At 42.2% G+C, this 17,433-nt stretch overlaps 1 protein-coding gene across 6 annotated transcripts in view; it reads left to right on the top strand.

Annotated features, from left to right (window-relative positions):
• LOC145352539 (ena/VASP-like protein) overlaps window positions 1-17,433 on the top strand; it is a 219,558-nt gene that overhangs the window by 155,386 nt on the left and 46,739 nt on the right. The window contains exon 1 of one of the 6 annotated variants that reach the window (XM_080202524.1): window positions 11,160-11,422. The exons of the other annotated variants lie outside the window; for them this stretch is intronic. Coding sequence (XP_080058650.1) covers window positions 11,365-11,422 — 58 coding nt within the window. The 5' untranslated portion in view covers window positions 11,160-11,364. Of the gene's footprint in view, window positions 1-11,159; window positions 11,423-17,433 lie in introns of those variants that run through there. 6 annotated transcript variants of the gene reach the window in all.

The following is a 17,433-nucleotide window of genomic DNA, read 5'->3' as shown; positions in this document are numbered from 1 at the left end:
ATAATAGAAGGAAATCAGAGTTTGGTATTTTAAACCTGAAATCTGACTGAGATAGAACTTTGAGAATCCAAACTCTGGCTTTTTTTAAGTTTTTGGAATATGGAAAAAAACTTGTGGATCATCCCAGGCTGAGCGAGTACAACTTCCTGTTTTCAATACAACAAACCCTTGGTTGACATTTTCTCCTTGGAGATGGGAATCAGGAGTCGAGATTAATCTTGCATTGCGATCCCATCTCCATCCCAGCAATGCCAACAATGGTCAGCTTCATGTTTTGGAGGGTGGGATGGCCGCAAGGCAGGCTGCTGCAGTGTCCTGGTTCTTCAGTGGCATCAGCAACTCTGCCACATAAAGTTAAAACTGCAGTGTCTGCATGGCCGGTTTCCTCCCATAGTTCAAAGATGTGCAGGTTAGATGGATTGGCCGTGCTAAATTGCCCCTTAGTGTCAGGGGGATGAGCAGGGTAAATGTGTAGGTTATGGGGATAGGGCTTGGGTGGGATTATTATAGAGGCAGTCTCGACCGGCCAAACGGTCTCCTTCTGCACTGTAGGAATTCTATAATTCTAGATGACTGCCAAGTCACCCTCTTGGCCATCATTCTTCCTCCCTTTACCCAAACCACCTTCTCTCCCATATCATTACTACCCTATAATCCCCCCTTCAAACTCTATCCTCGCACCTCCTTGAATCCCCTACTACCCTTACCCCTCCTCACCCCCCCAACCACACACCCGTTTTTTAATCGGAACTCACAGTTCTTATAGTATCATTTGGAGGTTGTTGAAAAGCTAATAAATCTGCCAAATAAACACATATCCATTGAAAACCATTGGCCTCTTCATCGTCTCATAAGTTATCAAAATAAACAGATGCATATTGAATAGGCACTTGAAAAACCACAGGCCCCTCCATACCACATGTAGCTGTCAAAATAAATAAACACCACTTGAATAGACCCTTAGAAACACTGTAAGCCTCATCCAAAGCATGTATATCCGTCAGAACCATCAAACCTGCATTCCCCATGACAGCTGATTGAACATATTCAGCACTTCAGAGCCCATTTGTGATCTGGAAGGCAGCCAAGCTATAATCACATAACCCCCAGGGGAGCTGTAAGTACAAACTCTGCACTTCAGAATCCATTAATAAATTTTAAAGGCAGCCAAAAAGGTATCCATTTACCAAAGCTTACAAACAGCTAAACAGAGGGCTGACCTGATCTGCAAAGAATAAATAAAAGCAGTTGTAAGTGTTTAAGCAATTTGCTTTGGGTCTGACATTGTGCTCTTCTTCAATATTGTGCAATGCAGAATAGCACTTTATCCAGTGGATAATTTATTCTAATTATATCAAAAGACTTTTCCACATTTATAGTTCTTTAACTTGGCAGTTTGCCAGTTACAGTTTTCAGAAGCAACAACGTTGCAACCCTGTTAATTAATTTTCACTTGTATGTTCCTATCACAGCAATGTTATCACTCATTTTAGTAGATACAGGTACAACTTAGGTTAGAGTATTCCATGGTGAACTGTAAATGAGACAACTCCATTTTACTTACTTTTACTATTTCAGCCACCACTCATTTGTATAGTAACATTATATGCATACACTTAGTGCTTGTCTGATACTTGTGTGGCATAAATATTACTATCTCCAACAAAACAGAATGTAGCCATCTCCCCTTTAACACTATGGCTACAAGGTCAGAGACTGGAAACTTTGCAGAGAGTAACTTACCTGCTGTCTCGCCAAAGCCTGTCCACTATCTACAAGGCACAAGTTAAGAGTGATAGAATACCCTCCACTTGCCTGGATAAGAGTAGCAGCTCAAACAGCATTCAAGTAGCTTGATAGCAGCAAGGACATAGCAACCGCTTGACTGACATCTGATCCACCACCTTCAACATTCATTCCTTCGCCACCAACACACAGTGGCAGCGGTGTGTACCATTTAAAAGATTGATTGCAACAACTCATCAAGGCTCCTTCAATAGCATCTTCCAAACCCATGACCATTACCATCTGGAAGAACAGGAGGAGCAGTCACCTGGGAACACCACCACCTGGAAGTTCCTCTCCAAGCCATACACAATGCAGACTTGGAAATATATCGCTGTTCCTTCACTGTCCATGAGACAAAATCTTGCAACTCCTGCCCTAAAAGCATAATGGGTGTTTGTACAACATACTGGCTTCCGTGTTTCAATAAGGCAGCTCATCACCACCTCCTCAAGGGTAATTAAGGATGGGTTATAAATGCTGACCTAGCCAGTAGTTTGCTCATCCCAGGAGTAAATAAAAAACTCTGCAGACGTAAGTACAAATCTTAGCCACCTTAATGAAAATTCTAGAAGTTCTAAAACGCCCATTTCTACAAAGTCCAAGGTTTATTTGGAATCTCGAGCTTTCGGAGCACTGCTCCTTCATCAGGTCACTTACCTGATGAAGGAGCAATGCTCCAAAAGCCCGTGATGCCAAACAAAGCTGTTGGACTTTAACCTGATGTTGTGAGTCTTCTTACTGTGCCCGCCCCAGTCCAACGCCGGTATCTCCACATCACCACTGCTATAAAGGCGTGATCAGCTTTTAAGAAGAAATGTGTTGGATCCCTGGCCTAGCACCTTCGTGGGTGAAACAAAATAAAACTCAGGTCAGTTAAGGGAAGAAAAACTGAAAGAATTCTCTCCTACCTTCTTAGATGACTAAATGTAGTCAAGAAGCTCACTCTGATCCTGATACTTCTCTGCAGTACATACCTTTGTATGAAGTCATATTCACTTTGGTCAGAAATCAATCCAGATGTTATCCAAAGGAATTCATTTAATCATCTTTCAACACGTAATCGAGCAGCCTGTTCCACAGGGCCAATATTCTCTGGGTGTGATGATAATGAGCTATTGAGAAATATATACATTGTTTTATATTATTAAGGTGAACGTTTGAAATACAGCTTTAGTTTACAGGCAGTCAGTATGTCTGGTAGGAATGCAACTCAGATGATAGGAGAGCAGGATAATTACTCTTTTAAGCCATTTACTTGGAGAGCTAATAGGATTTTTGTTTATAGATGAAGATTTCCTCTGGCGTTTTTGATTAGGTTGATTGACAGGGTCATGTGATAATTTTATTAATGGAAGAGCTAGATCAATAGCAGCGAAAAACATGCTTTCAGCGCCGGCTGGGGTTTGTTTGAAGACAGAGTTCTATAAGCTGCTTTGAAACTTGTTTTCTCTAAAAGCTTCTGGACTGTCTACACTCATTATAGCAAGTATATTTATGGGTGCTAACTATATTTAAAATGGCATTTTAGTCTGTAAGAAGAATGTTGCTTATTTGAAATTGAAACAGTGATGTGTTAGAAATTAAAGGTGTTTCCTTTCGTTTTTAAATATTGTTCAACTTTTTCAGTAGTTAAGCTGTATCATTTGTTAGGATTATATTTAAAAAGTTATATTTAAACTTAAAGTTTGTTTTACTGTAAAATATCCCTGTTTTGTCAGGAGTGAAGCAACTGATCCTCACTTTTATGCCAAAATAGGAAGTTTGTTAGGGCCTCAAGGCCTACTTTTGCTTCCTAATGTAAATTAGGGTTTTGGTCTATCTAATCTATTTAATTGAAACAAAATATTTATATAAATGCAACCTATTCCTATCATTCATAAACCTTCATTAAATCACTGTTAATTCTGCATTTCTGAAGTGGATTGGAGACCAGGGAGAGATCAGCCATGATCTGATTGAATGGTGGAGCAGGCTGGAAGGCCTGAGTTTGCCTGCTCTACTCTGATGTTCCTATGAAGCAGCTGCTTGTTGAGCTTGTAAATAAAATGTTGAGATTGGGATTTTCAGCTCTCGGAACTAATGAAAAGATGCAAAGTCAGTTACTTTTCAAATGAGTATACCCCTAGAATATCTGATCAAAAGTAACCTGGGATATAAAGGTCAGAATACAACGAGTTCAGTAAAGCTGTGTGCAATATTGCTGACAGTCTGCAATGGCCTGAGTAAATACAAATATCACTTAGTGGCGCCACATCATAGTACGCCTTAAAGTAACAGCAAAACATGACGAGGACCAAAAAAATGTAAAATCTGCTTTCACTAATAAACCCAAATGGACTTCTCACTGTCTTACCACAAACATGGCCAGCAACCCATCATACCATCTACTATTGCTTTACTTGGAAAATATAAAGTTTCTAAAGCCACACAGCTATTGCTATTCCTTCCCAATACTGTGTGATCATCACTCACACCCAGCCTGAACACAAAAGCTGCTTAATTTCAAAATATGTCTGCAGCACTTTGTGAAACTTGTATGCATGAGAGTGGGAGCTGGACTTCACTCTTTTGTTATGCCCCTGATGCTGCCTTTCCCTCCTATTACAAAGCAGAATTCCAAACCAACTTCTCAAGATACTAAGAGGCAATTTTGCATGGCCAATTAACCTAACCCGCACATCTTTGGAGTGTGGGAGGAAACTGGGGCACCCAGAGGAAACCTGTCAGACACGGGGAGAATGTGTAAACTCTGCACAGACAGTCACCCAAGGCTGGAATTGAACCCAGGTCTCTGGACAGTAAAGCAGCAGTGATAACCACTGTGCCACCAAGCCAGAGGAGGAAAGTTACTGGGGGTGTTATGATATTTGGCATGGATGGAGAATTTTTTTTTTAAACTGGTTTCATCAATTCAGTCAATGAAACATAAAAATTATAAATGAAAAGAACTTTGTCAAATTAAAACAGAGTCACTAATTTGTAATTTCACTTTTTATAGTTATTACAAAGAACAATGAAAATTACAGCATAGAAACAGGCCCTTCGACCCTACAAGCCTGCACCAACCATACTGCTTATCAGAACTAAAACCCCCTCCCCTTCTGGGGACCACAGCCTTTAATCCCATCCTTTTCATGTATTTGTCAAGACGCCCCTTAAAAGTCACTATGGTATCTGCTTCCACTACTTCTCCCAGCAACGAGTTCCAGGCACCCACCACTTTTTGTGTAAAAAAAAAACTTGCCTTGTGAATCTCCTTTAAACCTTGCCCCTCGCATTTTATACCTATGTCCCCTAGTAATTGACTCCTCCACCCTGGGAAAAAGCTCCTGACTATCCTCCCTGTCCATGCCCCTCATAATCTTGTAGATTGAGGTCGCCCTTCAATCCCTGGCAACTTTAACTTCAGATGAGGCGTGTAACATGCAGCCAAGCTGATCTTGCTCATTTTGCGATTGAAGTTGGAAGTTCCACCTATAGCACTGTTAGTTTGTCACAGTTGGTATTACATTAGTAATCGGGAAGAGCAGTCAATCACTGCCACCTCATGGTTAAACACTGAACTTGTATTCCTTATGAAAGGTTTTATTGCATCTTTTGTGAGGCGTTTTGATTTTGTTTTTATGAATAACTCTATTGTATTTGGGCTGAAGTGTTTATCAGAATGATTTTCTGAAGTGTAAAATTGTCCATTTGAACCCTTGCTAACATTTTTTTCCCATTCCGTTTTCTGCTGACTGAGATGAGGTAGAAGAATGCTAGCCTATTTCCACACTGGGAACTAAATGTAACCAATATATCCGGGAGAAATGGTAGAGAATGAAGCAATGTGTGTTGAAGCCCTGAATCAGAATATTACACCAGAGTATGATTTGGTCATTTTCCACACCAGCCATTCATGTGGTCTCTTGAAAAGAGTTTACCTCTTTAGTACTGATACCATGGGAAGGTCTCTGTGTCTGTTTGAAAATGAATCAGCTTCACTAACAGAGAAAGGGTCCGGTTTAATGATGCTTTAACTTATCACGCTATGAACTCTTTGTTTATGGCTCCCTGGATATTAATGAAACTGCCCAGATGGCTGAAGCCCCTCATGATGTCAACTTCAATTTGACTGACATAAACATCTGCTGTTTGTTGGTGGTTTCCCATTGTCATGTGTTTTTGTTTCCTTGGCGTTTATGGCGAGTCCCAATCTCTCAGCCTGATTGAATTAATGAGTTGTTGAAATGGGGTTACGCCGTCTGACAAGAGCACCAATGCCATCAGCAATGACCAGATCTGTAACTTGGCCATCATTGATCCATTTCAATCCAAGATTATCCTCGGTTGACTTCCTTAATACCCAGTCAATGGTGCGAACAATAAGCAGTAGGCTCCTACTGGACATAGAAGAAGAGGGTGATCCAAGGTGAAGTGGTGCCAGACAGCCAGTGGAAGTTTCCAGCTGGTCAACAGGCGCTGGAGCGACGTGAGAACTTTGACTGTGGACAGCAGTGATTAGAGTGTTTAATTTGCCTCATGTGTCTCTAGACACAGGAATACCTGAGTAAATCTAAGTAAGATTCCCGCAGATAAATAGTGAAGCCTGTTCTGTTTCACGTTGCGAATTTATCGATAAGCAGATGTATAAGAATGATTTTGGTGCCGTTCTGTCTGCGTTTGTATCGAACATTATATAAAAATCATGCAGGTGGGAATTTTCCCCTCCTGCCCGCCACAGAAATGGTAGTGGGCGATGGGGCGGGTGGTACCATGCAAAGGTCCGTTTACCTCGGGCGGGATTTTCCGGTTTTGGATTAGCGCGGCCGGAAAATCCCGACCACAGTGTCTGTGCTGCCTCACTTCCTGTTATCACATTTTTTGTCAAACCTTTTGCGTCCATGTTTTGTAATGGAAAATTATTGTGTAATTTTATCGTCCGGATTGCACCGCCTGACCAATAACTCGATCGATTTTCTCAAATCGCTTTCTGACTTTATTTTTCATTTGCCATTTTATTCCTCAATTTCTAACAGTTGAAAGCAAAGGGTTGAATCAAAAAAAATTCAAATATATTTTATTCATTGAATTTATTTTCATGTTGTTAGTGCCTTCACTAAAGTTTTTACTTCAAAGAGTCAGTCTTCTCCAAAAGTCTGGGTTTGAGTTGATGACGTTGCCACAAGTTGTATCAACCTGGATTGTGCAGGCTTGTTATAAGCAGAATCACTCGATTCTGGATAGAATGTTAATTATTCTCAATCATCTGTACAGACGGAATATTTTCCTTCAGTCTCCGGCAGGATTTCTTTCAAGCCGAAGACATATTTTTTGAGATAAAATTAATAGGATGTTTTGTTTTGAGAGAAAATGAGGTGCTCTGATTTTACATTCTATTGTAGGCTTTGTTTCCAGTTCTGTGGGAAATAAGAGAGGGTGATGGAGAGAATGCTGCTTCAATTTACAAACACACTGAATCCTGTAAGCATTTCATTGAAGTACACAGGAGAGTATGCCAGGAGCAGCACCAGGCACACCTCAAAATGAGGTGTTACCCTGGTGATACCACAACACAAGACTACATTTATGCCAAACAGCAGAAGCAGCATGTAATAGACAGAGCTAAGCAGTCCCACAACCAGTGGATCAGAGCTAAGCTCTGCAGTCCTGCCACATCCAGTTGTGAATGGTAATGGACAAATAAACAACTAACAGGAGGAAGAGGCCACACAAGTTTGCCATCCTGGTTAATGGGAGCACCCAACACAGCAGAGCAATAGAGAAAGCCAAAGCAATTGCAACCATCTGCAGCCAGAAATGCTGAGTGAATGATCCATCTTAATCTCCTCGTGAGGTCTCCAGCATCACACTTTCCAGCCTTTAACCAACTCAGTTGACACCACATGACATCAAGAAACAGCTGAAGGCACTGGATACTGCAAAGGCTTTGGGCTCTTACAACATTCAAGCAATAGTACTAAAGACCTGTGCTCCAGAACTATCTGCATCCCTAGCCAAGCTATTCCAGCATAGTTCAGCATGGGCATGTACCTGATCATGTGGAGAAGGATACAAAAGAATGAGGGGTCATGTACCAACTGACTCAAGAACAGCTTCTTCCCTGCTGCCATCAGACCTTTGAATGGACCTCCCTCGCACTAAGTTGATCTTTCTCTACACCCAAGTTATGACTGTAATGCTACATTCTGCACTCCCTTCTTTCCTTCTCTATGTACGGTATGCTTTGTCTGTATAGCGTGCAAAACGCAATTGTATACTAATACATGTGACAATAATAAATCAAATCAAGGAAGAAAAAAAGCCCAGCTTTGTTCAATCCACAAAAAGCCAAACAAATCCAACCCTGCCGATAACCTGCTGCCCCAGCAGTTTGCTCCTAATCATCAGCAAAGTGATGGAAGGTTACATCGACAATACTATCAAAGCTGCACTTACTCAGCAATGCCCTGCTCACTGACACTCAGTTTGGGTTCTGCCAGGGCCTCTCACTCAGCTCCTGGTCTCATTACAGCCTTGGTCCAAACATGAACAAAAAGAGGTGAGATACAAGTGACTATCTTTGACACCAATGTGGCATTTGACTGACTTTGCTCGGGCATCAAGGAGCCCTAGCAAAAGTGGAGTCAATGGGAAGCACAGTGGTGGCGGGCGTATCGCTCTGCTGGTTTGAGTCATACCAAGTGCAAAGGAAGTTAATAATGTATTTTGGAGGTCAATCATCTCATTTCCAAGATATCATTTCAGGAGCTCTTCAGGGTGGTATCCTCGGCCTAATCATCTTCAGCTGCTTCATCAATGACCTTCAGTTATAAGGTCAGAATGAGGATGTTCACTGATGATTGCACCATTTGCAAGTCCTCAAGTACTGATGATATCTTTCTCCATATGCAGCAAGACCTGGGCAACATTCAGCTTTGGACTGATAAGCATCATTCACAATCATCATCTCCAACAATAGAAAATCCAACCACACGCAATGGCATTCCCATCACTGAATCTTCACTAACAACGTCCTGGGGCTTACCATTGAACAGAAACTGAACTGGACCAGTCATATAAATACTGTGGCTGCAAGAGCAGGTCAGAGGCTGGGAATTCTGCAGCAGCTAATTCCAGCATCTACAAGGAAGAGGTCAGGAGTGTGATGGAAGACTCTCCACTTGCTTGGATGAGTCTAGCTTTGATCACATTCAAGAAGCTCAACACTATCCAGGTCAAAGCAGCCTGCTTGATTTGCACCTTAAATGACCATAAATGTTCTTTCCCTCCACCACCTGCGTACAGTGGTAGCAGTGTGTACCATCTACAAGTTGCACTGCTGCAACCCACTAAGGTTTATTCAACAGCACCTTCCAAACCTCTACCACCTCAAATGACAAGGGCAGCGGACACATGGGAGCACCACCACCTGCAAGTTCCCCTCCAAGCCAGACTTGGAAATGTATCATTCCGTCACTGTCACTGGGTCAAACTCCTGGAACCTTCTCCCCAACAGCACTGTAGGTGCCACAAGGACTGAAGTGATTCAAGAAGAGAACTCACCACCACCTTCTCAAGGGCAATTAGAATGGGCAATAATTGCTGGCCTTTCCAGCAATGCAGACATCCCTTAAATTAATAAAAAACAGTTCATTATTTTGCTGTGTTTTGTGGAAAAAAGTCAATGCTACAGATACACATAAAAGAGACAAACCTTCGAATATCTAACACTGGCACTTGCATTGTTATCGCTGGTGCCCACCATGGATCTATTCTTGAGCTCCTTCTATTTCCCATCTAAATGCTGACACTCAGCAACGTCGTCTGAAAACAGTCAGTTACCACATGTATGAGGCCAGCCTCAGCTCTGCCTTCCCATCTCCTCCCTCATCTATACTGCTGCTCCTAAGTTATTGACAGAACAGGATGAGCAGAGATTTCTGCCAAGTAAATATTCGCAACTGGGAAGCCAGTTGTTTTGGTCACAGCCACAAATTCTGTTCCCTCGGCACTGACTTCATCCATCCCTCTCTTAATCATTGTCTGCCGCTGAACCATCCAATCTACAACCTTTGTGTCCTACTTGATCCCAATGAGCTTCTGCCCCTCACCTTGGCATTGGGCCACATGGTGGCACAGTGGTTAGCACTGCTGCCTCACAGCACCAGGGACCCGGGTTCAATTCCAGCCTCACTGTCTGTGTGGAGTTTGCACGTTCTCCCCATGTCTGCGTGGGTATCCTCCAGGAGCTCCGATTTCCTCCCACAGTCTAAAGATATGCGAGTTAGGTAGATTGGCCATGCTAAATTGCTCCTTAGTGTCAGGGGGACTAGTAGGGTAAATACATGGGGTTATGGGAATAGGGTCTAGGTGGGATTTTGGTTGGTGCAGACTCAATGGGCCAAAAGGCCTCTTCCTGCACTGTGGGTCTTCAATGGTTTTATGATTCTATCGTCACCTGAATCCACCTGACTCCCTCAGTTCACCTCTTGCTGCAACTCTCCATCCAAGTCTGTGTTAAATCTAGACTGACTATTCCAACACACTCCTGGCTAACCTTCCGCTTTCTTGGCTGGCAAGGTGGCACAGTGGTTAGTACTGTTGCCTTGCAGTGCCAGGGAGCCAGCACTTCCCAATCACATCCACCCCCCCGCCACCCCACCCCCACCTCATCCACCCACCCACCTCCCCACCTTTCCAGGAGTTGTACTGACCTCTGTGTCCCGAGCGAGTTCCCTCCCAATTTATTCCTGGGACAGGGGGAGGTGGGGTGGAGAGGGGGGGCATGAGGCAGGAAAGTTCTTTAAGTACATCTCAATATATTTAAATGCGGCAGGGACTTTGTTACATAGCCAAAGAGAGGTGGAGAAAATCAGCGAGAATCTCATTTTTCCGTTCTGGCGAGGTGTTGCGCTCATATCACCGTTGACGCTTCCAGCGAACACGGGCACAAAAATCACCCCCGACATTTTTGACTCCGGATCTGCTGCTTGTTCCGTGGAATTGGCGACTGTCTGCTTAGCTCCACTCCCATTTAAATTCTGTCAAATCCCCCATGATTCTTCGCACATTTTCTCTGTGCTGCAACTTGACCTTTGAACTGTGCCGCATTTTACCCTGACAAGTGACATGTGGTGCCTCACGGGCAGAGTCTGACTTGTCAGTCCCTTCTCCGATTTCCCACTATCTGCAGCCTGCCCAGTGTAATACATATATGGTCTACAAGGATTGATATCAGCTTTTCCTGTCACTGCCGATCTGATTGGAAGGGTGCCGTTCCAAAATATCCAAGCAGCTTGACGATCCTTAACTGTAATGAAACCATCCCCAGCCATTTTCTCTAAGGGTGGAGGGGGAGGTGATGAAAGGGCTGGAGGTGGGTGGGGGAGTAGAGGGTGTGCAGAGAAGGAGGCTGCCTACCTTGGGATTTCCCTCTCCCCATGCTTAATTTTAGTTCTTGCGCTGTGGTTCCTTGTGGACTCTATTTCAGCTGTGTCCCTTGTTCGGTGTAAATAACAGGTGCTCAGAACGGAATAAAAAACAAAAATCTGTCCTGCTCATGTTGAAAATCAAAGAAGAACGGTTTCTCACAAAATGCCAGCCCAGCAGGGCCATAGTCGGAGGGTTAGTTGGACGACTATTACCTTAACTAGTAAGTGGAGAAAGTCTTCTAACATTTACTGGAAGTGTTTTGATGGAATAGCCTGAGCTTCATTTTAAATTATTATATTTTACATTTCTAACAATTGTGTTACAAATCTAAATTTGGTGAACTTTTTGGAATTGATTTACTGAACGTAGCATTGAGCAAATGGTTGGTTTTATAGAAAGTGGTGTCATTATCTGGTGAGAGGAATCCGGCCGAAATATTTCAAAGTGAGAAATGCCTTTAATGCTATCCGGTTGATTGCTGAATTATAAACATGTCATTCACTGCAGTAATCATGCTGATTGGGAATATTAGAATACCAAAGAACCTGATACTGAAGCTAATTCCCTTATCAGCTTAGTTCAACACGGTGTCACAAAGCTGCGTTGCCAAAAGTCTTGATGTTTTTTAGGGCTATTTTTCAGCCTTGCTTTGGTCAAATTCTGACAATGATGTTCTCTAGGCAAAATAGAAATTTGTTACCAAGAATGGGTGGTGATGTTGAAATGAAAGTAGCTGCTTGGCCCCTTGATTCAGATGATTGTTAACGAAGATGACTCATCATATTTTTCTAGTCAGATTTCAAAGGAACTTTTCTCCTGGTATAGTCACTTACGTGACCCTTTACCGTAAATAATAGAAAATAATGCTTTAACAAACCTCCCATCAGCTAAGTTGAAATTAGAAAAGTTTAAACACAGTTTTTTGGAAAGATGTGGGAAAGCAGTGGCCTAGTAGTATTATCACTAGACTATTAATCTAGAAACTCAGCTGACATTCTGGGGATCTGGGTTCGAATCCCACCATGGCAGATGGTGGAATTTGATTTCAATTAAAAAAATATCTGGAGTTAAGAATGACCATGAAACCATTGTTGATTGTCGGAAAAACCTATCTGGTTCACTTTAAGGAAGGAAATCTACCATCCTTACCTGTTCTGGCCTACATGTGACTCCAGAGCCACTGCAAGGGTAACTAGGGATGGGCAATAAATACTGACCAGCCAGCGATGCCAAGTCCCACAAATGAATTTAAAAAATATATGAATTGGAAAGATTGAAGGTGACAGTTTACCACATCCTCAATGGCACAAAATTCCCAACTCTACCAACATTCCATTACAAAAGTTGAGTTTCCAAAGTCTGCTATTCAAGGGACCATGCCAACCTGGAAACTTGCCTGTTTGGCAAAATTATTCATTTTTAAGTAAGGGAGGAATCCCAACTTGTGGGACTTTTGTCAGCAGATTATTCTTATCCCCAACCGAAGACTGTCAATCTGCCTTGTATTTTGGATCAGTTTACAGGCGAGTGGGAAGAGAGAATTAATATTTCATTAATTCTAAAATAACCCCTGTGTGATGCATATTGGAATAGCACCAGAGTACCAATTCTATCAATACTAACGTTATTTAGAATTTGAATTTTGTGTTGGCCATTTCTCTATTATTTCTGGAAGATGCCACACCAATTGACTCAGTGTGATAGTTTAGAACAAAGCTCCTGATTATTCTGACTGAAGGCTGGTGGTCAATTCCATTTCCATGGAGGATTGTAGTGGATGGCCACGTCTTCATTTTAGCTTCCACTTAGTGATTACTAAATTAACACCACCAGTCTAAGAGGAACCAATAATTCAATTTTGAAACACTAACAATGAGATATAAAAGTGGTTCTATACGTGAATATTTTCTCTGTGATAAAGCACATATGTGAACCAAATATATTCTGTTTGTGTAATAAGTGTTCCTCACCTGCCTCTTTACCCAGTGTTATTGAATTGTACACAGCTCCATAGCAATAAACATTCACATCAGTTCCCAAACCACGGATAGTCAGTCCAGAAGATGGAGGATTTATCCATGCAATCATAACTCCAAGTTACATACCTCCATTTAGATTTTTATCAAGATTGGGAAATTCACAGTTAGAATTGAATGTAACTGCTTAAAGCTAGCAGAGGCTAGGGCATATTCATATAATCACAGAATCCCTACAGTGCAGTAAGAGACCATTCAGCCCATTAAACCTGCAAGGACAACAATCCCACCCAGACCTATCCCTGTAACCCCACATATTTACCCTGCTAATCCTCCTGATACTAAGGGTCAATTTAGCATAGCCAATCCATCTAACCTGCACATCTTTGGACTATGGGAGGAAACCGGAGCACCCAGAGGAAATCCACGCAGACACAGGGAGAAGTGCAAACTCCCCAAGGACAATCACCCAAGGCCAGAATTGAACTTGGGTCTCTGGCTTCTGAGGCAGCAGAGCTAACCACTGTGCTACCTGTATATTATAATAGATGTTTTTTTAATATTGCTGGGATGAAAGAGAGTTTATTCGTTTCAAGTCCCACACATGTTAAGTTTATAGAAATGGCATTACATTTCTGAACTTGTCAAGGCATGATCCAGCTGGTGTCTGTTAGGATCATTTTAACCCTGTTCGTCATGGCGTGACTTTCATTTCATTATATGGACTTGACATCTTGGGCAGGATTTTATGGTTTCATTCAAGTGAGACCAGAAATTCCCACCCAAAGTTAACAGACGTTGTCCACCCCTTGCCTGCTCTGATTCTGTGGCGGGTAGAGCAGGAGAATTCCAGCGTTTGCCTCACTTACACAGATAGATTGATGATGGTTTCTGTACTGGAAATGATATCATTCCATAGAGTTACTGGCTCCACTTGTGAAATCTGCTTTATTACAAGTTGTTGGGCACAATTCTTAATACAGCTGAATTGTGCTGACAATCCATATTCCTTTTCCCACTTGAAAGTTTTGTGTTGAATGATCAAGGTATTCCAATTAGACTATTTAATTATTGACAATACACTGTCAACTTCTTTTCTGCTGCAGAGTATCAGTTCCATTGATGACGTAAGTTTAATGTATTGTAGAGTATTAGTTGCTGTGTACTCAGTTAAGTGTATCGGAGGTATCAATAAGAAAAGCCCACCGGTCATGCCATGCTTAGCAGAGAGTGCACCTGCCATTGCTTCTGTTCCTGCGCCTGCCACTGTAGACGTGTCCTTTTCTGCAAAATATTCTGTAGGTAACTGATGCAGAAATTGCAACTTCAAAGCGTTTTAACTCTATGACTTCTTAATTTTGAGCGTTCAGTTTCATCCGCTGCACAAAGTGAGTAGGAAATAACAACACTGAGAGGCACCAGATCTAAAGTGCAGTGAACAGCTGAGCTACTTTGGTATTGCAGAGATTCTAATAACATACTTCAGAAATGGATCTCATACCTGGTGCTTGTTGTCTACACCCACTTAAAGTCAACAACTCAAGAGCTTACATCCAGCAGTGAAGATACATTTGAATTCAATCACATGAAGACTTGCTGTCGACTGCATCTGTATTCTGGTTGAGATTCTGGTTGAGAATGAGTTCTGATGGTTGTGAAGTTACTTATTCATTTGTACATCTCATTGTTCAAAAGGAAGCGATTACTGGTTTGTATATCTTTTCATGACTGCTTCATTGCTGGAATGCTCACGTTTCCTTTATTGCTAAGATAATGGATTGTTTGAACAATAATCATTGACATACTGAACATCCTTTACTCAAACGTAGGTAGAAGTTTGTAGAATTAGTTAGAGAAAAAATATAGATAGCACGTTGCCTAAAGTGAATGCAATTCAATTAGGATTTTGCATAGTCCTTAACAAATATTGTTTCATCATTGAGTGATAGATTAATCCATGGTACCAGTTCTTTTTCATATAAATTGAAATGTCTTTGCCTATTGAGTTTATTAAACTTAATAATTATAGTACAATATCAGGATTTTTACATCTATATTAATGACAGCACGGTGGCACAGTGGTTAGAATTGCTTCCCCACAGCGCCAGGGACTCGGGTTCAATTCCCAGCTTAGGTCACTGTCTGTGTGGAGTTTCCATGTTCTCCTCGTGTCTGAATGGGTCTCCTTCACGTGCACCGGTTTCCTCCCACAGTCCAAAGATGTGCAGGTTAGGTGGATTGGCCATGCTAAATTGCCCCTTAGTGTCAGGTGGATTAGCTGGGGATAAATGCGTGGGGTTATGGGGATAGGGTCTGAGTGGGATTGTGGTGCAGACACAATGGGCCGAATGGTCTCCTGCACTGTAGGGATTCTATGATTAATGTGAACAGGAAGGAAATGTGATCTGTTTAGTGAGGTGCATTACCATACAACACATTGGCAGGACTGTTTGCTTTTCTTATAGCTTTTATCCAACAAACCTTCAATTCCAATGTCATCTTTTTTTTGCTACGACTAGCGATTTAAAATGAGTGTTGAGACTGCTCCCCCGATACTATGCTGGTTCTGTAAGAACAGTTTTAAGAAGGAATAGTTACATTGGCCCCAGATTTGCATTAAAGCCGAAGCAATGCTCCGAATGCCATTCTGTGCTGTGACACACATCAATTACTAATGTACTGACATGGGATTGACTCCTGGAGCCAATTCTAAGGATAAATTTTGACTTGAGACAGCTATCATTATACTGGCTACACATGTTAGTTATTCGAGGAATTTTTGAAATTTAGAGTATTCCCACTGACTGTGCCACACACTCAGTGCTGTAACATTCAGGATTACATGGTGTCATAGAGAACCAGAACACATCAGAAATGTAGGACTCAGTCCTCCCAAACAAAAATTCTTAGTGTTGTTGCCAGCTGGGAAAACCAGCGGGATTTCCATTGGGAGGATTGGTGTAATTCAGATCGCAATTCAATCACACTTAGAAATTATTTTGGAGATTCTCACCAAATTCTCCCTTGAAGCTTATGTTGGAGTGAGGACCTAAAGACGCTGGCAAGACGGGCTCCTCCGAAATTGGAAAAGGGTGTCCCGATTTCAAAGTTAAGTAAGCATGTAGGCATGGAGAGCACCCCTAATGCTTGTCCCCAGAGTGGCAATCTCCACTCCTCCATCACTAAATGTCTGGGACATTCCCCCCCCCCCCCCAACCCCGCTGCCCCACCACCCCATCACCATGTAGGCATGAGGGTGATCCCTCCCCCATCCAGCCTTGCTGGCATTAGGGTGAATACTGCCCAATGCTTCCGCTGTAATAGACAGGGACACTTTGGTAAACTGTGCAAGTTGAAACCACAGCTCTGCGCAGGCATCCCAATGATCAGTCTCGACATTGTGAATTATCATCGGGATGGGTTTTAATTCACAATGTCGAGATCGAAGACCCAGAAGATGCACAGCCATTTCTGGGGGACATTAGAGAATGCGATTCTTTGATTCGGAATACTGATATCCTGGTAAATGGTCATCTAACCAATTCTAAATGAGATTTTGGTGCCAGCCTGACAGTCCTGCCAGATGAGGAGCCATGACTCCAAGGCCATTGGATTTCAGGGATGATCTCTCCATTGTGTGGAACTGGGGGACTCTGACCCCGAGTCCTCGACATGATCCCCAAGCCACTGAGGCTTAGTGATAAACAAATCTTTGAGCTGATGTATATTGTCTGCAATCAATCTCTCTCTGTTTTGAGCAGAGATGCCTGCATAACCTTTAATCTTATCCACCTAGTAGAAGTTATCAAGACTACCATAGTCTTGGTGAAAACAAAATACATTTTTTGTTGAAGCTTTTTGTCTTGCACTCATCAGCACAGTTTGGAAGAACACTGACATCAAGGGAAGCAATAAATTTATACTGTATGAAAAGAGTGCTGATTGGTTAGCAAATAGAGAAGTTGCCATGGAAATGCACCAGTTGATGGTGACTGACAGTTAACTGCCAAGCATTGTTTGACGTTTAAATCAGGCAGCTTGCTTTTGATTGGCCAAGGCATTGCCCTAAGGAGTGAAAAGTTCCCCCGTGGTCAGACTAACTGACCGTATATGAAATTACCATTGTGCCTCAGGTGACAGTGGTACCAGAGATGCGTCAACAATCTGAGGAACCTCTGCCTCTAATTACAATGATAGTACAGTCATTAGACACAGCAACCATTGTGCAAATGTCACAGCTTCCAGCCAATGTGCC

This window comes from Carcharhinus amblyrhynchos, chromosome 14 (assembly GCF_965287045.1).
Source record: "Carcharhinus amblyrhynchos chromosome 14, sCarAmb.v2.hapA, whole genome shotgun sequence".
Lineage (NCBI taxonomy): Eukaryota > Metazoa > Chordata > Chondrichthyes > Carcharhiniformes > Carcharhinidae > Carcharhinus > Carcharhinus amblyrhynchos.
Note: the sequence above shows the minus strand (reverse complement) of the source record. Positions and strands in the feature narration are given on the sequence as shown.